The sequence below is a fragment of the Paramisgurnus dabryanus genome, chromosome 4 (assembly GCF_030506205.2).
Source record: "Paramisgurnus dabryanus chromosome 4, PD_genome_1.1, whole genome shotgun sequence".
Lineage (NCBI taxonomy): Eukaryota > Metazoa > Chordata > Actinopteri > Cypriniformes > Cobitidae > Paramisgurnus > Paramisgurnus dabryanus.
Genome location: NC_133340.1, coordinates 42478793 through 42504521, shown reverse-complemented (window position 1 = coordinate 42504521; position 25729 = coordinate 42478793). Strand labels below are relative to the sequence as shown.

Here is a 25729-nt window from a genome sequence, read left to right as displayed (position 1 = left end):
TATTTTTTAAGCAACCTACCAATATTTAAGAGGTTATAAAAAGAGAACAAATAAAGATAGGATAAAAAGTTTTTTCCTGTTTTGTTTGTTTGTTTGTTTGTTTAAAAACAGAGGGTCTATTCTTTTTTTGATATATTTGTATGTTTATATATTTTTCCTGGAAGGCATTTTGATGTGAAAATCACAAAAAATGCTGGCTGTTAATGAGTTAAATATGAAAACATAGACTACTTACAGGCTGTGTGTCAGAAGCGGGTGGAATCATGATAATAACCATCGTAGTAAACTGTTGCCTGCAATCCGCATGTTTGTTGTAGTCCAAGAAAAGAGATTTAAGTTGGAAACAATGACATTGTTTACTTTGGGATTTTGACCTTTTGCATATCGTTACTAATACACACTTTCACACCAAAGGAAATGTAAAATTGTGAATCGGACCATAGTTGCTCTTTAAAAGATACCAAAACACACAAAAAACAACGGCAAATATGCACAAGGGTTCTGACTAGAGGGAATACTGCTATGGCCATATCTCGGAAAATGTAGAAAGTTTAGAAAAGAAAACAGCCCTCATCTGGCAAGCTTTCACGAGATTTGTCTGTAGCTGTAAACCTTCTAGCCACAAGCATGCATATCTGCATGTAAACGAACGTGAAACTTAATCATCAGAATAAGGTAAAGGTTCTTAAAAATTAAGGTTCCCCAAATGTTCTATCTTAAAAGCTATGTGGTTCCATAAAGAGTCTTTAATGAACAAAGGTAAAAGGAAAAATGCCTAAAAAGGGAAAAAAAGGAGAAAGAGTGTAGTTAAACTAAATTGAAAATTCACTCTTTGTGAAGTCAGTCTCTGTACATTCATTTGGTTTAGAAGAAATGGGGGAGTGTGCCATTTCTGACCCACTATCATCACCAAACAAGTTTCATAACACCCCTCTCCCTTCTGCTATCGGTCAACAAATTGATTGTCCTGCCCCAAACTCAATTCTTTTAATTACTTTCTAACTTTGTTTTATCTGCTTTCAGTTTTCTTTGACGTGATTTTATTCTTTAAGTGTTTACTGCTGCACTGTAAAAAGTGAAAAGCTGGATCAACTTTAAAAGTTACTTCAATAGGTAACATCTAAAATTTTATGTTTAAGTAAAAAATACTTGTGTATGTCGAAATAACGTAGGTGTTACAAATGTAAGTATTTTTTTTAAGTTGAGCCAACTTTTCACTTTTACAGTGTAAGCATACACTCACTGTCCCATTGATGCTGCCCTGTGACCTCCATCACCTCGCTTAAATCTATCTCTATTCACCCGTCTCACTGTGAATTATGAAATATCTGTTTATCCTGCGTGTTAAATCATGGCTGCCACGGTGCGGCTCTTGCGTGGCCCCAGATGGCGAGAGGCCCCTAGGCTACGACTGGGATGCTGTGAAACTGTGAACGCATGAGTTGCTCGCAATCAGCTAAGGGTGCTGGGGGTGGCAGCTGCCACACCGCTCTACATCACTGCAATGCCGGGAGCGGAATGAGTTTGGGGATAGGTGGACTGTGTGTGAGACACAAAAGCCTGAAAAATATTTACCAATAAAAAGGCATCCGTTTGATTTGTATTGCTGATGCTGTGTTTGCAATGCGTTCAAGCATGCCATACAGTTTTATGTTTATACAGAAGAAAAGTCTGCTGAAGTGTTTCTAAACTGAGGCTTAAATGAAGTTGATGATTTGGGGGGACAATACAATAGTTTGAAATTAATGTAGTTCATGTTTGGTTTATGGCGGATCAGTACATAAGATTTAAGCTTAAGCTAATTTTTTCAGGTGTGCAGCAATGTTGTTTTAGTAAGCAGTGGCTTCCTCCGTGGTGTCCTGCCGTGGATACTCTGCTTGTTCAGTGTTTTACGTTTTGTAGACTCATGAACAGAGATGTTAGCAAGTTCCAATGATGCCTTCAAATCTTTGCTTGTCATTCTGGGATGGTTCTTTACCTCACTGATCAGTCTTCGTTGTGCTCTTGGTGTCATTTTGACTGGGCGTCCACTTCTTGGTAAAGTAGCAACAGTCCCAAAGCGTCTCCATTTGTAGATTGTTTGATTGGTGAATTTCTAAAGTCTTTGAAATAACTTTGTAACCCTATCCAGCTTTATGTAAAGCAACTATTCTTGATTGTAGCTCATCGGAAAGCTTTTTTTTCCCAAGGCATGGCTCACACAAAAGCATGTTCTTCTTGTGCAGAGCAAACTCCTAAAGTTTGTAGGGTTTTTATCAGTCAAAGTAGTTGTAGTCCACACCTCCAAACATATTATCTGAACGAGACTCCAGGTGTGCTAAAACCTGACTCCAATTAGCTTTTTTGAGGTAATTTACTCAAGGGTCACATACTTTCCACATGCACTATGCAGTTTTTTGGTTGTTCTCAATAAAGACCTGAAAGATAAGACATTTTTCTTGTGTTATTATTTGTAGACTTTTATTTTTGTCAATACCCTTGACTTAGATGAAGATCAGATCACATTTTATGACAAATTTATTCAGAATACTATGAAATTCGAAAAGGTTCACATACTTGCACTATACTGGCACCCCAAGCCCACACCATTGTTTAAACATACATTCCGGATTTAGAATCAGCCAGGACTAGGCCTTATTTATACTAGGATATTTAAGTTGTTTTTACAAACACCCCTTACAAAAAACATTACAGCTGTGTATCTTGAGCCAACCAATTGCACACATATTTAAAGATAGATCACTCCATGTAAGCTGTTTTTAGGTAAGACATGCATTTTAGTCTGCAACTAGGCTTAAGCCTGATCTGGGAAACTGCCCCAGTAAGTTGACATGTTGAACTTCTCAAACAGATTAATAATACATGGAATTGGTTACCTACATGCTTAAAAGAAGTTTAGCTCTTAGCAGCATTCATACAGTATAACCACAAAAAACATTTTTGACTTATTTTAGTTATTTAAGGATACGATGGACACATGTACACTTTTCATTTTATACATCAGTATTGCATGAACCGAAGTTAATCTGTTCAACCTAAAAAAGATGATTTGGAACTTTTACAACAATACAAAGGATTTTAATAATTCATCAAAGTACTTTAACAATATATGAGCTTCGCCTTTCTGCTTTTAAACCCTCAACATGACTGGCCTGATTTACAGTGGAAGTAATAAGAGTAAGCATGACTTTTATTATTAAAACAAAGTCGAAATAATTTTCTGGACAAACCAATATACTGCAAACGCTGTTTGACTTGTATTTAATCTTGAACATCCTTTTAAGAAAGTCATGCTTTAAAGGAATATTCCATTTTCTTAAAAGAAAAATCCAGATAATTTACTCACCACCATGTCATCCAAAATGTTGATGTCTTTCTTTGTTTAGTCGAGAAGAAATTATGTTTTTTGAGGAAAACATTGCAGGATTTTTCTCATTTTAATGGACTTTAATAGACACCAACATTTAATACTTAACTCAACACGTAACAGTTTTTTTTCAACGGAGTTTCAAAGGACTATAAACGATCCCAAACGAGGCATAAGGGTCTTATCTAGCAAAACGATTGTAATTTTTGACAAGAAAAATAAAAAAAATGCACTTTTGAACCACAACTTCTCGTCAAGAGGTCACAGAGGACGAACACGAAACTCCGCCCCAGTGTTTACAAGTGTTGAGAAAGAGGCCCGTTCCGACGTTGTTGTATGTGGAATAATACTAATTAATGTATTTGTGTCAGTTTATTGTTTACAATGTTCCGCAAATGTGCGTTTCATATATGTAACACGTGACCTCTCTACGCATTTACGTTAGGTCACGCAGGAAAGGACCTAGACAAGAAGTTGTGGTTTAAAAGTGCATATTTTTTATTTTTCTTGTCAAAAATGACAATCGTTTTGCTAGATAAGACCCTTATGCCTCTTTTGGGATCGTTTCATCTGAGTCCTTTGAAACTCAGTTGAAAAAAACTGTTAAGTGTTGAGTTAAGTATTAAATGTTGGGCTCTGTTAAAGTCCATTAAAATGATAAAAATCCTGCAATGTTTTCCTAAAAAAACATAATTTCTTCTCGACTGAACAAAGAAAGACATCAACATTTTGGATGACATGGTGGTGAGTAAATTATCTGGATTTTTTTTTTAAGAAAATGTACTATTCCTTTAAATACAGCTGCTTAGACTGAATGTTGTATGCAATGGTTTTACTGTATATGGTACATGTCCTTATAATGGTTCACGAGACGGCCAACATGAGTGCTGGGAATGCCATCAGCTGTTTTTGGTTCAGAACAGGAACCCCTCACACTCACCGTCTGTGCAGAGAACCAGTAACCCACACCTGACCTCCATCCTTATGGTGTCCATACTGTAGAGACCTGTCCAACTCACCGTCTGTCAACTTCAAACCGCAAGACAGCCACGACCACTTTATCTGCATGAAAATCTGCACTGCAGGATGAAGGTCATTATGACCAATCTGTTTACAGGTCACTTTATGTACAGGGGGTTCACAAAGAAAAGTTTCTTTCCACTAATAACTTGTTTGTACGTGTTACCAGAGGCATAGCAGCCATAATAACCAAAAGGTACATGGGTGCATGTGTGCTTAGAATTAGGGCACATAGCAAAGCACTTCAGCAAATCAGTTACGGTGAATGGGCGAGTGTCACCGTAATTAATATTCATGAGATGATGAGGTTTTTAATATGTCCCTCATGATTTTCGATTGTTCCTACACCCATGGTTTTATCGATTCACTAATGGAATTATGCAAATTAGGTGACAGTGCAAACTCACAAAATTAATGCTGAATGTAATACGTGAGGTGTGAATCACAATTTTACAAGCTGGTTATGAGCGCCACGTTGTATAGCATATAGCACGCCAGCCATATACAGTATATGCATAGTTATAATGCTCTACACCGGCCATTCCCAAACTGTGGTCCGCGGACCACTAGTGGTCCGTGAGGGTACTGCAGGTGGTCCGTGTAAAGGCAAAAATTATATAAAATTATATATTTTTTAAAGAAAAATATATTTTTTGAAGAATATGTTTTAAGAATCTGTTGTACTGATGTGATGACCAGTTATAGTTTTAGTGCTAGTAAGCCTATTTAGAGGTGCAGATAAATTCAGGACTTTGTGTAGACATATTTTATTATGAGGTGGTCCGCGAAAATTCTTGATTACAAATAGTGGTCAACACACAAAAAAAGTTTGAAAACCCCTGCTCTACACCATCCTTTGATCACCAGTTGATAATAACAAGTGGTCAAAATGCCAGAGATTCACAGGGGGACACATTTTTTTACTTTTAAACTATAGATCCAGAAACTCCCACTATGTTTACTCTGCATTTTGAATTGAAACCCCGTCCATCCTTGAAATTCACTCCGGCTCCCATTTGCAGCCCTGATTATAAAAGTATTCACAAATAACATTTTGTTTAACACCTGCTTTGTACAGAAAGCACTGTTTGTCATGTTGCATACAGTAGTTTGCACTGAAAAGAATGAGAGTAACTTAATTAAGATGCTCACAAATTCAGCATGTGTAGCAGAGAAAAACGCAACTGTTTTATAAATGAGCGAGTGAGAGAGATATAGATGATGGCATTAAAGGGGATACAGGACCTAGAATACTCCGCTGCGGTTTACAGTATAGTTCCACACCATTATTTACTCATTGCTGATATGGAGTGCATATATTGCTCAAGTGACATCATCCTTTTTTCAAATCGTATCAAATCCAACCGAGGTGGCTAATTCGTATTAATTTGCGTTAATTTTGCTTCTGTAATGTTGAGGTTAGGGGTGGGGTTTTGTTTTTGTTTTTATGCACTGTAAAAAATGTACACTTACATATTTAACTTTAATCAACTACTTGCAAGTCTTTTCAACTATCTCGACAAGTGATGAGTTGCTGCTGTAATCAAGTTTAATTTGCTTTAGTTATGTCAACTTTATTTAAACAGCAACTCATCACTAGTCAATACAGTTAAAATTACTTGCAAATCCAACTTGATTAAACTTTAAAGTGTAAGTGCAAAAAGTTTTTTACAGTGTGTGATAATCATATGTTTTTGTACGTTTCACTTCGTACGAATTGATATGAAATGGCCAACTCGTAAAATATGTTCGAATTCTTATGAGATCAGATCACAATTTATATTCTTTATTTAAAGACCCACACTGTTCATAGTTATTATGGGTAATCTCCTGTCATCGGCAACTCATGTTCATTCAACGGCTTTTCCATATGAAGGATTCAATTTATCGGTTCACAGAGCGAAAACACTCACGTATCTCCATATAATCACAAGAGTCAGTCACTGCTTATTACTGAAGGCAGAAAAATTACATCTCTCACTTCCCCAAAGTAGTGTTCATTCACAGAATTGTGTTGCACAATCGTACAAGTGTACAAAAGCATATGAATCTTCTGGAATGATCCAACTGGATAAAGCGATTAGATATAGATAAGTGAATTCTAGATAATGTCTTTACTAACCAACCGGTTCATGTAATTCTTTTCTTGGGCTATTATTAAAGAGCCCATATTATGCTCTTAATCAAGTTCATAGTTTTATTAGTAGGTCTGCTAAAAAACTTTTTTATGATTCATTTCAAGTAGGCTAAATTATTTTTTCTTATATTTCTTATCAGGGCTGTAGTTTCTGAGGGTTGATCCAAATAATCAAACTACATAGCAACTACAGTACAAACCCCCGCCCCCCCCCTAATTTAAACCTGGAAGAATAGTCTTTTTTAAACAGATGTAAGTTTATTTGTTGGTGGGATGTTGCTACCCTATCTCACGGCAAGTTGTGTTATAGTCACAACATTTATTTCTGTATCTTGTCATTCTATATTTGTTTCATCATTGTTTTTCCTATGTTTAAATAATTGTCAGTTGGGGTTAGGGTTAGATTCGGTGTTTGCATTAGGATGTAATTTTATGCATTGGTAGGGACACGGAAAGTAGGGATACAAGTCGGATCTGGGCCATTTTGAGATTCTGAAAGTTTCTAAGCTTTCCAACGATGTGTAACACATGGAAATCTGATAAGATTTGGAGAAGTTCTGGTCATTTGAATATAACACATTCAAGAAAGAGAATGATGAGAAATTTGAGAAAGAAAAGTTAACACTTTTCCCTTTTCCCTGCCTGGAGAGACAATAGGGCTCATTTACATCTCATTTAGCTAAGCCATACCCCCTGTAAAGCCGTTTTGAGATACAGATGTACTAGCATCATATGTAGTATTTTGTGACAGAAGTGCGGATAACAATATGCAAAAATAAACAGGACGTTTACCTTTGTGGGGATCACAAGTCGAATCCAGTCTGTTTCAGATGTGTGAATCATTCAATGACCATTTTTGTCCACAAATACTTATGAATCGTGAAATATAGATATATAGTCTATTGTTTACATCAGATTTCGCGTAACCGTCTGAATAGAATATACAATCTGAGGACTATTTACATCGTAACATGTAAGGGTATATGAGATTACACTCCGGTAATTTTAGTTCTGTTAAACACATGAACCTGCCTTCAAAGTTTGTATTTAAAATAGGGAGGTAGTATAATAGGTAATCCAAACAGCGCCGTCAAAAACGTGACGTCCTTTAGAGATTTTACCAATAGCTTGCTTGTTCCTCCATCAGCCAATGACTTCATGGAAAATATTGATAGACAAAACATGTAGCCAATTATATAAAGAATTCAATGATCTCTGTGTAACTTATGCTACGTTCCAGGCAGGTTTTTGAGCACGTGAATCACGACTTCAAAACCATGACTTACGACTCAGAACTGGGAGTACGCATTCCAGGCAACCCGTGTTTTTCCAACCTTCTACCCGTGAAAGTGCACTGGAACGGCAGTCAAACTCGTGACTTCCCACCTGTGAACTTGTACTAGATCAATGTACTCCCAGTTCAGAGTCGTGAGTCGTGGTTTTGAAGTTGTGATTTACGGGTTACAGGTTGCCTGGAACGCGGCATTATATGTGTTTGACTTCATAATGCGCTGCAAGAACTGACAGAGAGATGTCGTCAAAGTACTTTGACGTCATCCGACTGCAGCGCCGCATAAAGTCGAGCAAGCCAGTGACGCGGCTGACGTACGACGCGGCTGACTGTTATTTGTTCCGCCCTAGCTTCTTTTTTTTTCTTTTGTTTTGTGCACCCGAGTTCGTTTACAGTCTGGGGAGACGCACGCTGTAAGTTTGAAAAAAAAATTAACAAACATGTCTGAGGGACAGGTCAGCCACATCACTACAGTCACATAACTTCCCGCAGTTCACAACAGAACCGAAAGAAGTCATAATTCTTGTTCAAGTCATTCAAGTTGACCTACTGATGTCACATGGACTACTTTGATGATATTTTTATTAACTTTCTGAACATGGAAACCGTAGATAGATTTTCAATGGTTGGGAGTTGGGACAAAAGCTCTCGGACTAAATCTAACGTTAAAACATCTTAAACTGTGTTCCGAAGATGAACGGAGGTCTTCTGAGTTTAGAACGACATAAGGGTAATTCATTAATGACATTATTTTCATTTTAGGGCGAACTATCCTTATTTAGTAGTCACGCTGTTCCCTTTGGGGGCGGGGGCGAAAACACAAGCCGCTTATACAGTATGTAAATATACACAGACAATGACACCCCCCCCCCTGCACGCTACAATCTCTGGAAAAACAAGCCATTTTTAACCGCAAAATGTACGCTTTTAAATATACAAAAACTGCTATCTCAAACATGGAGAAGCTTCTTCGTGATCTCAACTAACAGATTCTGCAATAAAACGAAGATCACAAATTTTGAAAAAAAAACTTTCTCATTTTCTCGAAAGTTGCGCTGCCGACTTGTGTCACTGGTTTCCGTGACGGGTCACATTTGTGCTTTATGCACCAAAAAGACATTTGTGCTCCAGGGGCACGAAAACCGTTGAAAATTTGTGTCAATAGCACGAATACATTACTAAAAAATTTTGTGACTATAACACAAATTTCCATGAGATTGGGTTTGACGATCTTATTACATCATTCAAGCAGATAGGATGTGCAAATATGGACCCAGTGTGGTCACACTGCATCCCTTAAGCATGGATTTTGTGCTTAGCAACTTAGCAAAACATTTACATGCACAAACAGCTATAATGCACACTAAAGTAAAGAAGAAGACATAGAAATTCTTTCTGCAACCATCATGTGTAACAATATAAATTGTGCAGCCCAATTTCATGTAAAATACACATTTGTAGCAGACTGATTTGAATGGAAGTGAGTGTTTTATTATTTGCTTATGGATATTATTTAATAAGATAAAATGTACTGAGTTTAGCTTTCGGACAACATTTATTGCTGTCAAATACTTAGATGCAAATATAGTGTAATGTAAGCAGCGGCCAGAGGCTGTGTTCATATCTCAGTGTGGTTCAGTAGGACACTGGAATGGAACCGTGACTTTATGATTACAGCCATAAATGTGCCAGAAACGGTGTTGGGAAGCCTTAACCTCGTGTGCTTGAAGGTCTAATCTATAAATACGGTAATATACTGTATGCTTGTCCCCATGTCTCTCCAGAATAATTTAGCACAGTGCTAGCAGTTGCTAGCAGTAAAGACGCAGCTCCTGTAGCTCAAATGGTAGAGCATTGCATTAGCAGGGCAAAAGATTATGGGATCGATCCCAATGAACACTAATGCACAGTAAATCTCTTTTAAAGTGTCTGCAAAATGCATAAAAACTGCACACATTTTCTGCAAATCGATACCCCGTTATTTGAATGAGTTTGTCCGTTTTGTAGATTTGTACTTCTTTCATGTTCCCTAGATAGCACATACTACAGTAAAACTCATATTAAATTGTTGTTAGTTGTTTTATATCAGTTTACATGGTTTAATTTCTACCTGCATGGGCTAAAATAAGATGCAATGTGGACCAGACTAATGCCAATAAATTCTGGCTTTGCGAGCCTATAGTGTCATTCAGATGTTGTTTGGCCTTGTGTTAACTGGTACACTCATTTCTTCATCACTGTTTGAAGTTGATTGGATGTCAAAAACCTCCCGTGCATCCTTCACCGACGACATGTTTCCTTGACTTTCATCTGTAATATCAGAACACAATGGGGACTTTAGTGTGACAGAGTATGGAGAGAATAAGAGAAGACAGTGTTCTGGTGCTTCACAAGGTAAAATATAGATGACAGACACTGTCAGACAGGCAATGAGGTTAAAAGCAAACGATCAAACAGGCAACTGACTTATTATGTTAACAGATGTAGAATTCAGGATGTGCCTCTTGCTGTCTCTTAGATATGACACACATGGAGAATAGAGGGATGAGAGATGTTTAGGGACCTTATATCAAGAGATCAGAGAGACAGTGACAGTCAAAGTAACAGAGTTTTGGCAGATATGTTGAAGAAAAATATTTGAATAATTAAAAACAGAGAGGTAAAAAGACAAGGGTGCAATATGAGAACATGTACAAACATATTATTAGTAAATACATAAACATTAATAAGTGTGAAAATTCTTATAGGAACTTGTTATGTTATAGTTCTTATAAGGTTCCCTGTTTGTGTAGAATTGCTTAAAAGACAAGTTCGGTATTTTACGATGAAATAGAACGTTTTTGACTGAAATTTCGACATATGATGCTGGCCCGTGTTTCTTGTATCACCTCCCACCTCTATAATGGCTTTATAGGTGCACAGGAACAATCCTTCCTAAAATGCATTAAACTTTCGTTTACAAAGACGTGAAACTCACCGAGTGGTCAGGGGTGTTCACTGATATGCTCACAAATCGCTGCAAAAGATGCTTTCCAACAGGTTTTATCGTAGTTTTTTCCAACTCCATTGACTTGAATTAGATGTGCTGTGAGGTACGGTATTACTCCGCGCCGGGAACTTTGTTTGTATTCTTGCAATTGGCAAAGGCAGATTATCGCCACCAACTGGGCTGGAGTGTTTATTATTCAAGCTCTCAACGGAAGAATGTACGGGTGTGAGGCGTTTGGAAAAATAGGTCCACAAGTTTACAACGAATGCTAAAACACCTGTTGGAAAGCATCTTTTGCAGCGATTTTTGTGTGAGCATATCAGTGAACACCCCTGACCACTCGGTGAGTTTCACGTCTTTGTAGACGAAAGTTGAATGCATTTTAGGAAAGATTGTTCCAGTAGGGGCTTTAAGTGTAAAATACCGAACTTGTCCTTTAAGTATTGCAACAGTCACCTGTTTGATAATATAATATAATATAATATAAAAAGTAAATACAAGGTATGATGCTCCCAATCTCATAATTACATTATGAAGCTTTAGCCTGGATTTTACCTGAAAACAGGGTCAAAATTGTCAAAAAAAAATAATTTAATTGGAAAAATACAGAAAACATAAAAATATAGTTTGTGCACTCTTGCTGATGACTTAAAAGAACACTGTTGGTGTTTGGTAACATATGAGCTTAGTGTCAGGTTGTAGTTATTTTTTATCCCATTTTCGAACCGTCACCCTCTCTTGCACGTGAAATGTCCAGGGAACCAAATGTAAAATGTGGTTTTGCTCTGCGGTTGCCAAACGAGACATCTTGACACATTAAGCAGGAAGCTCAGTGACAGAGGAACTGAAGAGGGGGAGCAAGAAGCCTCTTCATCTTACATAATCATCAGTCCCCGGGGAGATATTCAAGATTTGAACTGAAATTCAAGATCAGCTGCAACAAGACCATTTAAATCAACTCTATGCCGTGAGCTAGTGTAATAATAATAATCTGGTTTTGGGTTGGTGATTGGAGTTATTCATGTCGTGATCTTTAATATCTATGCACATCCATCCATAAAAAGCCTCTTTTATGCCGTTCTCTTCTCCTACAGTTTTAATACTTTTCCTACTTGTAACCACTGCAAAAAATACACTGCAAAAATGTCCCGTTTTGAAACAAGCAAGACAAACTTGATTTTAGTTAAAGTGTACTAATTTTAAGCTAAAAACATCTGCCAATGTGGTAAGCAAAACTGACTTTATAAAAATACTTAGCATACACTTTTAAAACAAAGATGATCACAATGCCAGAAGAACCTTTTATTTTTATTTATAGTCTAGTGTGCAATGTGTTTTTTAAAGATCTGGGCCCTATTTAAACGATCTTAGCATATGGTCTAAAGGGTACGCACAAATGCATTTAGTGCGCTCTCATTCTGGCGTAATAATCAAGGACTTTGCTGCCGTAACATGGCTACGGAGCTGCAATTATATTACACAGTGCCCGAAAATAGTCCCCAGCTATTGAAAGTTACTAAGGGGACTATTTTCGGCTGCTGCACAATATCATTAGTACACGATGTAACTACAGAAGAGTCAAGTTTTAAATAGAAAAAATATCGAAACTCTTTGGTTATTTTTGAGTGTGATGCTAATGGTCTAATCAGATTCAATGGATTATGCTAAGCTATGTTAAAAGTGGTACTGCCAGACCTGGAGATTGGCTGCATGGATCCCAAAACGGTAAAATCAAATATTTAAAGGCGCAAAAGAGGATGTTTTTCGCCGACTGAGAATCAAAAAACGGTTACTGAGTTTTTTAAATGAGCGCATGCGTAAGAACAGCCTCCCTCCTTCACGGCCCATTTCTAGGGAACGCCTTCCAAAACTCGTGCACGAATATTTGAACACGAGTGTTTGTTTACCACCGGCATATGCTGTGTCGCGTCAGTGGATTCATTATGTGAAATTATTTGATAATAAACAAATAAGACGTTAAAACGTTAGATCTGTCGACGCTACTCCCATTTCAACTAGCATGAAGCAGACTGGTCACTGCCTTACAACTACAGTACATGAACAACATAAATATACCGGAATAACAGTACAACAATAATTATTCCCCAAAGAAAGAATAATCACTGTTACCTGTCGGGAAGAATTTTGCGAACTGGGCGTCTGTCTTGACACCTCTCTGTTCCTTCATTGCTCTGCTTTGAAATGTTTCTCCAATAACGACTCTGGTTACATTACGTTCTTCTGACAATTTTCTCCTATTCCCAGTGGCTTAAAAAAGTCTTTCTTTTGCGTCCTCCTTTGAGTTTCTTCTCTACCGTGGTGCAAATTCGAGGAGGAAAGCGGGATCGACAATGAAAACAAACCGAAACTTAAGACGGAGTTTCATGCGCTATGCGGATGCGTCGCCTGCGTTTAGTTACTGGAGCGCGCACGTCTTTCACAAGGATTATAAATGCAGTGATTGACAAGCCAGAGGGCCAATCGCTTATGCGATGAATTGGCTGATGTTTTTAAGGCCCTATCTTGTGCGGAGATGACGTATATTAATATTATTACTTTCAGTGCACCTAATAAATAGTCTTTTATCATTTAGTAAAGACAGTTTCAAGTAATATTGCAAAAATGTATAAAACAAACATCCTCTTTTGCACCTTTAAGGGAGCTGGAAAATAAGAATATTTTCAAAAAAGTTGAGTTTTTTTGTAAGTGTTGAAACTAGCAAAATACATTTGCGTCGCACCTTGCGCAACACTGTGCCGGGTGTATGATAGGGCCCTGAATCATTCATGACAAAAACAAGAGATATTTTCTAAAAACAAGATTTTCTGACTTAGGTTGCAGGTTTTTTCATACAACAGCTTCGTATATTGTTTATTAATGCCTAAAAAGGTGAAATGTTAAATTCTTCCTAATTTGTAAGTGTCTGCTTAAATTAATAAATGTAAATATTTTGGATACTGCACATCATTTTACAATAGTATTTTACAATAGTATATTTGATTTTGTACAGTATATAGGCTGTGTTACACTTTATTTGGAACGGTCTGAAGCTATCCCTACGGATCTTTCAGTGACTTGTTTAGCTATAGCAGGATCAGAAACAAGAATATCCAAGGGTAAGAAATATGGCAAATTAATGACACTGCGGATCATTCCTCCTTTAAAGAAGAATGTCTTGAAGCTCAAATACACACACATGCAGACAGACTGTGATTCAGATAAATGTGTGTTGAAGCAAAGCTGAAAGCCCAAAAGGTTTACTATAAGATCTTCATTCTAATGGTGATTGTAGTATTGTGAGAATGCTTAAAGATTAGATTGCTGCGTTTATTGTGTGTCATACAGCAGCTTTTCTATTTCGGCCTTATCTCTAGGGCCAAAAGGCAAAGTGTGCATTTGTGGGTGTTAGAAAGAAAGAGATAAAGAATGAATGGCACACAGAGGGCAAAAGAAGACAACAAAAGTCTTTATTTATATAAATAGTTGGGTTTATAGATTAAAGTAATCCGTCATTTATATCCTCATTTGATGTTTTCTCTCTTCTTTCTCCAGGATGAAAAAAATCAGGTATTAATAACCAACGCCTGGCTACAGCTGGTGAGTTTTTATATTGATTGTTTTTTGTACTCATTTTGGCCTACATGCATGCCTAACTGCATTTTAAATGCTTGCATGTATTGTGCACAGGTGTCTTAAATTGGAGTGTGTCATTTATGTGCCTCTAGCGCTAGTGCTGTTTTTAAGCAATTATTTAAATTCTTGTTTTGCATTTAAGGTTTTCTGTTTACATAAAATTTCTTAAAGGTGCACTGTGTAACTTTTAAGAAGATCGCTTGACAGAAATGCAATATAATATACTTAACATAATTATCAGTGGTGTATAAAGACCTCACATAATGAACCGTTATGTTTTTATTACCTTGGAACGAGACGTTTTTATGTACATACACTGTGGGTCTCCTTACATAGAAATCACTACCATGTTTCTACGTAGCCCTAAACAGACAAACTGTCTACAGAGTGTGTTTCTTCCCTACAGTACGTTGTCTTTGACAAGTTACCATTTTAAAGGTTTCTTTCTAAAAGACAGTAATGGGCATTAACGTACACCTCCTGTATACTGTACATGAATAGAGAGAGAGAGTAATATTACTGTAGGTTATATTTGACTTTTATTTTAAATACAGTGCTACTGTACGTGCTGTCATACTGTAGATGTTGCTTCTAAAATGGCCATGGGTGTTCTAGAACAACAACAACAAAAACGATGGAAAAGGTAATTTTGCTCATTTAGAGACAGTGAGTACGTTTACATGCACAGAATAAGCGGATAACTATTAAAAAATCTGCTTATTATAGAAAACTGTTTTCATGCGTTTACATGCAAATCAATAAGCCGGCTATGCAGTCAACTGCGTTTAAATGGGACTTGGAGAATGATCAGTTTACTCGCAGGCAGTGACGTCACCACCTATAGTACATAACAGTCGATCAAAAAGCCGACGGCATATCTGTCTTAAGCTGTACTGTTGTATATCTTCTCAGGTCTTCAGAACCTGTAAATGTAACATAAGCTTCTATTTTAACAGTTTCTCTGCCAACTGCTTTAGTCGAGCGGAGACTTTTATGCATTACTTTGCACTTACTTCCGCATGTGACATTCATCTTTCATACACGGGGACATGCGCACATGGACAAAACCGTGAGAAAGCCGGTTAAGGTGTTTACATGCCACGCGAAATCGGCGTAATGAGCAAAAAACTACCTGTGCCGATCGGTTTTTGCTTACGCCGTTTATGGGCTTTCCCCGATTAAAGAAAACCGTTTTACGCGTTTACATGACCCCATGTGTTATCAGTTTATTAAGCATAATCGGCGTAAGACTGTGTATGTAAACGCACTCATTGATTTTTACAGCTGTCTTATTGAGTGTTATTGTTTTTCTTTTCATATTCTTACAAGTGGTCTTACTTCTCCCTCTGGTCGCTGGTATGATTTTATAATGCATAATAGCTATTTTTGGGATGATTTAATCATTCTTGTGTGACACGTCTTCCTTAAATGCTCTATCTGGAAAACAAACAGCAGTAATATTTGAAATTTAAAGGGGACATTTCACAAGACTTTTTTAAAATGTTAAATAAATCTTTGGTGTCCCCAGATGCATGTGACGTTCTAGCTCAAAATACCATGTAGATAATTTATTATAGCATGTAAACATTGCCACTTTGTAGCTGTGAGCAAAAATTTGTCATTTTTTGGGTGTCCTTTTTAATGCAAATGAGCTGATCTCTGCACTTAACAGCAGTGCTGTGGTTGGATAGTGCAGATTAAGGGGCGGTATTAACCTCTTCTGACATCACAAGGAGAGCCAAATTTCAATGACCTATTTTTTCACATGCTTGCAGATAATGGTTTACCAAAACTTAGTTACTGGGTTGATGATCTTCACATTTTATAGGTTGATAGAAGCACTGGGGACCCAATTATAGCACTAAAACATGATAAACATGAGATTTTCATGATATGTTTTCATTAAAAAGGCTGATCCTGATGCATGGCTCACTGAGGGTACCAAGCTCAGGCAAACAAGATAAGAATTGCAATAGCTTCAAGGTTTAATGTCAACTGTTTGAAATGATAGGCAGGTCTTTGTCTGGGCAATCAGAGTTGATCACTTATGTTGGTCTGACTGTCTGCATTGGATCAAGGATGTCTTACACAGTCTATCAAATGTTTTTTCAAACTGTGGGTCGTGACCCACGCGTAGATCACACAGTGGGATGAGGTGGGCCACAGAAAGTCTCTAGCTGTTGTGGTAAATGTAAAAAAAATAGTTCAGTCCAATCAATGACTAGCAATGGCACAGATTTTGAAATCTTGGTACTGCAATTGAAGTAATGTTTCATTCATGCATTAACAAGGAATGCATAAACCACTCTTTTCTAAAAGTGTATTTTTTTTCTTTTTAATAAATATTTTGGTCTAAATATTCTGGTCATGTCTAAGTGGGTCGCGTAATGAAAAGTTTCGGAAACCCTGGTCTATCAGACATAGTTCATTATAAAAACTATGTACAATGTTTGTACAATAAAAAGGATTCAATATGAAATTTTGTTACTAATAATGTTGCCCATAACTGTAGGTCTGGAATCAGTTTCTTCATCTATAAACACCAATTAGTATTCAACATCAGTGACATCAACATTAGTTTTATGGTAGCAATAAAAAGTTCAACCAAGTATGTAAAAGATTATTTTACTGTATTAGTGGTGGGCAATGATTAATCACGATTAATCGTTTTTTTATTATTATTATTATCTTTATTGACAGACTGAGTCCAAATATAAAAAACACAAACAACATACAAGCGTCCATAGTATATAAAAAGAACACACAATATACAAACGTCCATAATATATAAAAAGAACACACAATATACAAGCAAACATCCATAAACACATCAAACATAACATAAATAACATATAGCACAAATGTGTGCTCACTGATTAAAAAACATACGAATGTTGATTCTAATATTTCCAGAGACTGGAGGAGTATCTTGTCTCACTTATGTTAGGGTCCGTTAAAGACTCAAATCAATTTGTTTGTGCAGACAAAGCGTGTTTCATGCTTGATAAATCCATACCCAATCGTTCAATTTTCCCCAGTAAACAGGAGACATCGAGGCTATTAAAAGTCACAGGTGGTAATTCAACCAGATGATGGGATACAAATCAAGGAATGTTTCGCCAACCTCATTCAACAGTTTCAAACAACTTTTATCGTTGTTCACGTCGTTCTGTAACCCTGTAACAAAGTGTCGGGTGGTATACGGACAGAGTTCAAACTAAACTTTTCGTGACCTCCCAATCCACTCGGACCCGAAATGATTCACAGTCAACAGAACAACATCATCCTGATTGAGAGTTTTCATTTTAACCACGATTCATGAAAAATCAAGAATTCATCTTCCACCACATTTTTTTCCATCAGCTGTTGTGTAGATCTCTGGTTTTATTTGACTTTTTCTCGGAGGAGCAGCAACTAAACCTGCAGTCTCCGCCATCTTGAAAGTATTCATTGTCGCTTCGGTTTAGGCCGGGTTTATACAAAATAAAAGTGAGTTTTTGAATAATATTTGTGTGTAATTATTATGTATATTTTAACAGAAACACACACATGTATATATTTCAGAAATGTTTTATTTTATATGTTTTACACACACACACGCACGCACGCACACACACACACACACACACATGTTGGTGTATGTGGTTTACGGGGACATCTCCAAAGACGCAATGCATTTTATACTGTCCAAACTGTTATATTCTATTCCCCTTACCTACCCCAATCCCTAACCCCAATGTCACAAAAACCTGTTGCCAGTCTTTAATCTATGAAAAACTACCATTTAGTATGTTTTTTAGCTTTTCCGTTTATGAGGACACTCTCTGTGTCCCCGTAAACCACCTTTATAGCATAATAAACATGTTATTATACACTATTCATGTCCTCGTAAACCACATAGACCAACCCCCCCCCCCCCACACACACACACACACACATATATATTAGAATATATAAATATATATATATATCATCAAGGATTTATTACCACTGTAACACACAATAAACAAACATCTATATTTAAAGGCATGTGAGGTTGCTAAATTGTTTCTGTTCACAAGAATATTCCTGGGTGGGTTTAGATTCAAAACACTACTGGATATTATTTTACTGATGTAAATGCTTTCATGCTGTAAAGTGTTGCAATCCAAACTAATTGCTAAACACCGGACCCTCTAAAGTTGCAAAACTACACACATTAAATATATTAAGGTAAACAAGAGCAGCTTAAATGCAGGCAAGTGTAAAATTTCACAAACTAAAAAATTATAGATGTTTGTATGGCTGGTGCCAATTGTAAGTTTTAGTTGTTAAAAAGCGTTGCTATCTTTCGGAAACATTCCTCAGCTCTAATTCACCTTTGTTGACCTCATCAGCCATAATGCATGAGTTAGCCAACTGAGCACTTAACCATGAATTAGGCTGGATAAGAAATGTTCCACTATGGACCTGCTCTGATTCTGAACCCAACACTTAGACCAGTCGCAATCCCTGGTGTCAGTCCTGTCCAAAGAGAGATCTTGTACAGATGAACACTCACAGACTGACTTAAGCAAAAATGTTTCTTGACAACATAATACAGGAACACAGATGGATGCCACTTGTGCCTTGTAGCATAAGACATCTTATTTGAGAGAGAGAGAGAGAGAGAGAGAGAGAGAGAGAGAGAGAGAGAGAGAAATAAAAAAAAATTGGTCCTCTGTCTAAACTGATTCAGATCTTTAGTGCTAATGTTGTTTTACTAATGTTTACGGACTCCCATCTCCCTAAAGCTCAGGAACAGAACATTATACTTATTAAGTTAAGCAAAATTACAACACATAAAACATTTATATCACTTATTGCTATATCAGACAGAAGAACAAAGTATAGTGCAACTTTATCTGACCTGTAGAGACTGCACCATGGAAGATCATGGTGGCATAGTGGCAGATTAAAGACTTGGCCACTTGGACCAAGAACATACTAACTGAACACAACACTTTAAGAAACAAGCACACGAAAGAAAACATGGCTGCTATAGGAGAAAGGTTGTATTCATATTGTCATTAAAGCAAAACAGAGCTGTATCTTCTTAGCTTGATGTTAGTGATGGGATTGAGTTACAGGGGTTTCAGTCCTGGGTAATGCAAAGTAATAAAATGTTAAGCCTAAATGCACTACATGTAATCTAAAAAGATGTTGTTTACACCTGGTATTAAGATGCGTTTTGGTTGATTGAATCACAAGTGGATGAGAGAGTCACATGCTTATTTAAGTCTCTTTTGTAAATTTTTGTCCACTTCTATTCTGACTACTTCGAGGGGATGGTCTGTGGGCGAGTTAAAACACGAGCGTGAAAAATTACTGGTTAAAGTTTATGCGCACTAATATTATGTCAGAGCCTGCTTGTGTTGCTAGTTAACATGCTGCACAACATTTCTATGTCTACCGTTTACACCTGTATCTAGCATTGTACTTGTGATTTCTGGTATGCATCTTAATACCGGACTGTAAAAAATCCAACTTCAAAATGTTCTTTCAACAAGAAAATTAAGTAACTTGAACAAAGATGTTTTTTTGAGGGGGGTCAATTCATTATTTTGTTTTTACTAAATGAATAAACCAAAATCATCCAGCTAACAAATATTATTTTGCTGACTGGACTTAGATATATAAGTTTTTGTCCAATTTGTTTACCCAACTTGCCAAACTGAGTTATCTGAACAAGCAATAAAAAAAAACAATGGTTGGAATGGTTCCAGCATGCATTGCGACATGTTCACTTCTTTGGTTAATATTTACAAAAAAATTACTGTTTAAATGTTTTGTGAATTTATTTATGTCGTTATGTTGTTAATGTTTGTTATATGTTGCATTTAGAGTTATTCTAAAAGAATGATGTTTGTTCATTGTTGCCATGATTGAGAACTGTATGTTCAGTGTAGAGGACGGCACAGTGGGCTACTCGCATCATTGTTGCCTCACGGGCAAAAAGGTCTCTGGTTCAAGCAAGAGCTAAGTAAGACAAAAGCCGTTTCTCAATGTCAAGGAAGAATCTTCGGAAGCCCGAATTTCGAGGATGCTATGTCAGAACTGTTCCAAGTCGAGGATCTTTGCAATTTCAGCCAAGGACTGAGTCCTTCGTTTGAGAAATATTCCATATACAGGAAAGGATGCATATGTGTATCCTTCGTGCTCTTCGGACGCTGAAATCACCCACAATATATATGCGCGCAACGGCGAAAGCACCTTTCATTGACGCAATGATGTGTACTTGCTAGCCTGTTCCATTTAATGTGTTCTCTGAATGCTTAAGAGGACCCTCGCCTAACCTCTGAAGGAAGTGACTTGTAAGGACCAGTCCTGCCAAGGAAGTATCCTTGACATTGAGAAACGGCCAAAGACTTTGTTTAAGAGACCTTTCTGTGTACACTTCCATGGTCCAAAACATATAGGTTAGTTGAATTGGATATACTCACTAGTCACTAGTTGGGTAAACACAGAAATTTACTTATTGCCTGATCAGTTTACGTTGGTTTAAGTTGACATTACTCAGTAAATTCAGTTATGTGAACTACATCATCCAAGAGTTGAGTAAACTTAAAAAAGCTGTGCAGCAGGTTGGCTTGAAAATTTAAGTTAAGTCAACTTTTTATTTTTTTCAGTGCATGTGTAAACAGCCTCTAAATGTAAATGTAGCAAAACACTTTAAACCATTGTGTCATTCTAATCAAAAACATGAATATTTCAATCAATCGAGACAAGGAGAGAGATACAGGTGTGTGAGGATCTAGCATTTGTTTATCTCCTGTGCTTTTATTTGACATGAAAAATGAGTGGAAACTTCAAGTATGTGTTTCAGTGCATATTTGAAAGAGGTGTGACACAGATTCCCCTGTCTTTATTATGTCACCGACAAGCAGCAATTGTGTCCACAGAGACAGCCTCAGGGGAATACGTTCAGTAAATCACACAGGGACATCTGAGAGAGAGAGAGAGAGAGAGAGAGAGAGAGAGAGGTATAAAACCTCATCTTTCCTCCTGACTGGTCTAATGTGATTTGTGATATTCTGTCCTTTTAATCAGCCGAATTAGCCGTGCATCAGTGAACACACAAACTTATCAGAAATAGATGAAAGGTTGCATTATAACGGTGAAAACTATTACAAATGAAATGAAGAGATATAGGGGCAAACTAGGATGTAAAGACATTGACATTGAAGATTATATAGGGTTTATCGTAATTGAAAATTTTTGCATCCTTAATAACAGTTTATCCACCTTATTTTCAAACGTGGAAGTAAGTGATGTGACGTATTTCACTTCTTTGTGCGAGACGTCCGTTTAAATAGCCAACCGGTAGAAAACAGTGTTGTGGGAGCACACATAAAACATGATTTAAACAGTTATGGTAAATATTTACTACACCTGCCATGTATGAACCTTGGTGAGGATGAAACTAAGAAGTTGCCTGATATAATACCAGTATCTTAACAATGGGAAAGTCAGTCAAGTGTTTGTACATAGAATATACAAAGACTTTGGGCCCTATCTTGCACCCAGCGCAATTGACTTTGTCAGTGACGCATGTATCATTCGTATTTTGCACCGGCGCACAGCGGGTTTTTCCCTCCACAGACGCACGTCGGCAAACTAGGGAATGAACTTGCGCTCCCTGGGCGGTTCAGCGGAAAAAAGGAGGCGTTTTGCGGCGCAAACCATCCCTGATGCTATTTTGTAGTTTAAAAAAACAATTGCGCCACTGCCCAAAAAAAAACTAGTCTAAAGTCAGTGGCGCGTTGCGCGTGGTTCATTATGCTACACTGTTAGATGTCGCTGTAGATTTAGCAGTACATTACTGTAAAAATCCACAGTACTATACTGCCCTACAAAGCGAAAGCGCAGTAACTACGCATTTGGTCAAAATTGAGTTAAGGGTTAAAATGGGCTTTGTGAGATCTGTTGTGTCTTGTGACAAAGTCTCCTGGTTAAATTTTGTCCCATTTCAGAGAAATGTGTGTGCCAAAATTGCAGTAACATGTTTGACTGGCTGGTGTAAAAAACTTTAAAGCCATTTTTCTCAGTTTCAGTGTTTGCGTAGATACTGCACTTAGCCTTTGGAGGGCAGTATACTGTATGTGTACATTACAGTACAGTACTGCAGTTCATAATGCATTCTGGGTAAATTTGTTTGAGCGGGAAAATTTTACAGTATATTTTGGTCTTGATGTAACCTTGCTGTAGCCATTGCTGTAATGTGCCAGGTGTACTTGCAATAATCAGAGAAAGTGCGCCAGAGTCAAATCACACAGACAGAGCACAACTCCTGGCTGCAGCTGAAGGAGGACGATTGATTTCTGGCAGTTCGGTAAGTTTGAAATATTTCTGTTTCATGAAAACTTAATTTTTAGTTTAAGAATGTTGTCAATAGTTTGTCACAATATTGTTTTAAACGTGCAATGAGAGAGAAAAACGGTCTCCAACAAAGTTTCAATCTCCCTCAGAAAGTAAGCTAACGTTACACCCAGATGTCTACCGCTGCTTTAACTCGCTTTACACCTTTTTTTTAATGAATATAGGGTTGTTTTAACTAAATTATGAGGGTTTTGGTGAGTTTATATTGTGTTGAAAGTGTGGTGACAATGAATATTTTTAACGAAATGGACAAAGACAACCCGCCAGCGCGGTCTTGCGGTCCCAGCATAACGGTCGTTTATCTCGGCGTTTCATCCGTTCAGTTAGCGTCAGAGAAAAGTATTAAGTTCGACTGTTTGGCAAGGCTGACTCGTGGTTGTAAACAGTCAGGACTTGACACGCCGTACACAGCATACTGTAGTACCGAACTCCTCCACAGAAGTGAAAACAAGAAACCTCATATTTAACTGGATACATGCATCGAACTCATCGCAGCTTTAACTTCGACCAAATATCATTCAGACCTGGGCTCATCTTAATATCAGATGAACGAAAGGGATTGCCGCGCGTATTGTTGTTGTTATTATATTACGGTATATCAGCAAAAGCAGAGAATATCTTCTCTAAAGCGTTTTACACGTCCAGTAAGTTGTCAAATACATTTTTATGGCATATTGTTTCCACCACTTCAGATGCATTACATGCAGTATATATAAGTTTCCAAAACACATCAAATCAATGCACGAAAAGAGAATGGGCTCCGCATTTACGTACCTTTGCCTTCTCGTCTCTGTCATCTGATCCTTCATCTCTGGATGTAAAATAGTCCATTATAACATCGTGTAGGAAACTGGCATCACCAGGATTGCTCAGATTTAGGCGATCATGTTTATCTTTAAAGTGAGCAGCTAGCTACTAACTTAAAAAACTTTGCGTGAAAAAGCGTGTTACACCGCAGCCGGTCCGGGTTAAACATTAGGGGAAGTCTTTTTACCTTGTCACTATAAATCGCTATTTTCTGCACTAAACGAGACATTTTCAGATATTTTCTGTAGACAAGATGTTATAGAATAATAATAAAAAAAGACTTATTTAGATATTTATATATAATATATAATATAACAACTAATATATATATATATATTTGTTTTACAACTGACTAAACACTTACAGAAAGGTTTGATTTGTTAGCATAACATGATATTAGATTTAAACACTTAATGCATTTTTAAATCAATCACTTTGTCTCTGCACAATGAACATTATCAAATATTATTAATATATTGTTCATTGTTAGTTCATATTAGCTAAGGCATTACCAAATGTTAAAGGAACAGTATGTAGGATTGTGGCCAAAACTGGTATTGCAATAACAAAACTTGTGGCTAAAACTGGTACTGCAATCACCCAACTGGTGGCCAATACACAACACGACAACATAAACATCAGTTGAGGGCTGCAACTCCACTTTGTAAATGACAATATCCTGGCCAGACCACTGTTGTCAGTGATATACGTATTTAAAATGAAAATGATTTCTTAATGTCTAGTGACATATCAGGGCCATTTTATGATTAATTGATATAAATTTCTTACATACTGTTCCTTTAAGGAATAAACTATTGTAGTAAAGTATTACTAAATTTTCTTTTTCCATTTCCTTTACAATGTCTACTTATTTCTATGGCTAACAGATTTTGTAACATTTGTATTTTTTACAGTCTTACCATTGCTTGTAAGCTGGATTGGGTAAGATGGATCATCTTTAAAGGAACCAGGCAAGTACATGATGTACAGTTACAAGTCATGTATTTTTTCGACTGCAATATTAAATGCTTTCACGTAACATGCAAAATTACACAGGAATGTGGCTGACTTTTTATTTGTAGTTTACCTGAGTGTCATTGCACTTTTCAGGAGTTAAGGCAGATGTGGAGGCACAACGGGTGACACCAGACACACACCAAGCACATTATGTTCGGTAAGTTTGCACTTTACCACTACAGTTTCTTTAAATACCCATGTATACACTCATTCACTCATTCACACACAACACTGTAACACGACCATACACAACATGTACAGAATTGTCTTAGTTTGCCATGTAGAAATATACAAACAGAAATATTCAGACTTTGGTTATAAGAAATTAAATTTAATAATTGTATTTATTTAGCAGAGGTGTCCCTGGACTTTATTGACAAAAGATTTTGTTTTCAGAATAAAAAGTTGTGTCCAAATCAGTAACAATTGTACTTTCTGTTCAGGACATTCAATCATGACATGATCCAGGTGGATGCTGTCCATTGAGGAAAGAGTTTGTTCAGCGGTAAGTGAATCTTCTGTATTTTAATGTAATTAGGTGTGGAACAGTAGAATAAGAGCAAAAGGTTTCAGAATAGGAGTAAATTCAAGGCTGAGTTTAGTTTTTTAAGAATCTTTTTCTATCTTATATTTGTTGACTTAATGTTCATGATATTTCTAACAGGTTTCTGGATAGAATTAATTCCAAAGATGGGAAGAAGTGCACATCCAGACAAGGAGCAAGCAAAAAGACAAGGAACTTGGTGCAGAGAAAAGCTGTGGCCATTAACCCCCATGTGAACAGCTTCATGCAGTCGCTGATTGAGTTCGAATGGACGACTTCAAAGTAAAGGCCACTGTGGTCTGTCTGCCACAGTTTAATTTTAAATTTTTTTTTAGTGTTCAATGAAATTCAAGTAGAATATTTAAAACTATGGGCCAGTGTTGTTTTTACCACAGTGAAATGTTACCTTTTAGTCGATGATGGACTTTAAACTGAAAACTTCAAACTATGGAACAGTGTTCTATTTGCCAGAGTTAAATATGTTACAGCAGGGGTCTCCAAACTTGTTTATACTTGTTGATTTTATT

General features: G+C 36.9%; 1 protein-coding gene and 1 long non-coding RNA gene across 2 annotated transcripts in view; both read left to right on the top strand.

Moving 5' to 3' along the window:
* Positions 1-25729, top strand: part of chrna8 (cholinergic receptor, nicotinic, alpha 8) — a 104926-nt gene that overhangs the window by 33694 nt on the left and 45503 nt on the right. The window contains exon 3 of the mRNA XM_065254679.2: positions 14357-14401. Coding sequence (XP_065110751.1) covers positions 14357-14401 — 45 coding nt within the window. The remainder of the gene's footprint in view (positions 1-14356; positions 14402-25729) is intronic.
* LOC135735970 (uncharacterized) lies at positions 24710-25700 on the top strand. Its single transcript, XR_010527734.2, has 3 exons — positions 24710-24815; positions 25102-25163; positions 25323-25700. It is a non-coding gene; the product is annotated as an uncharacterized lncRNA (long non-coding RNA).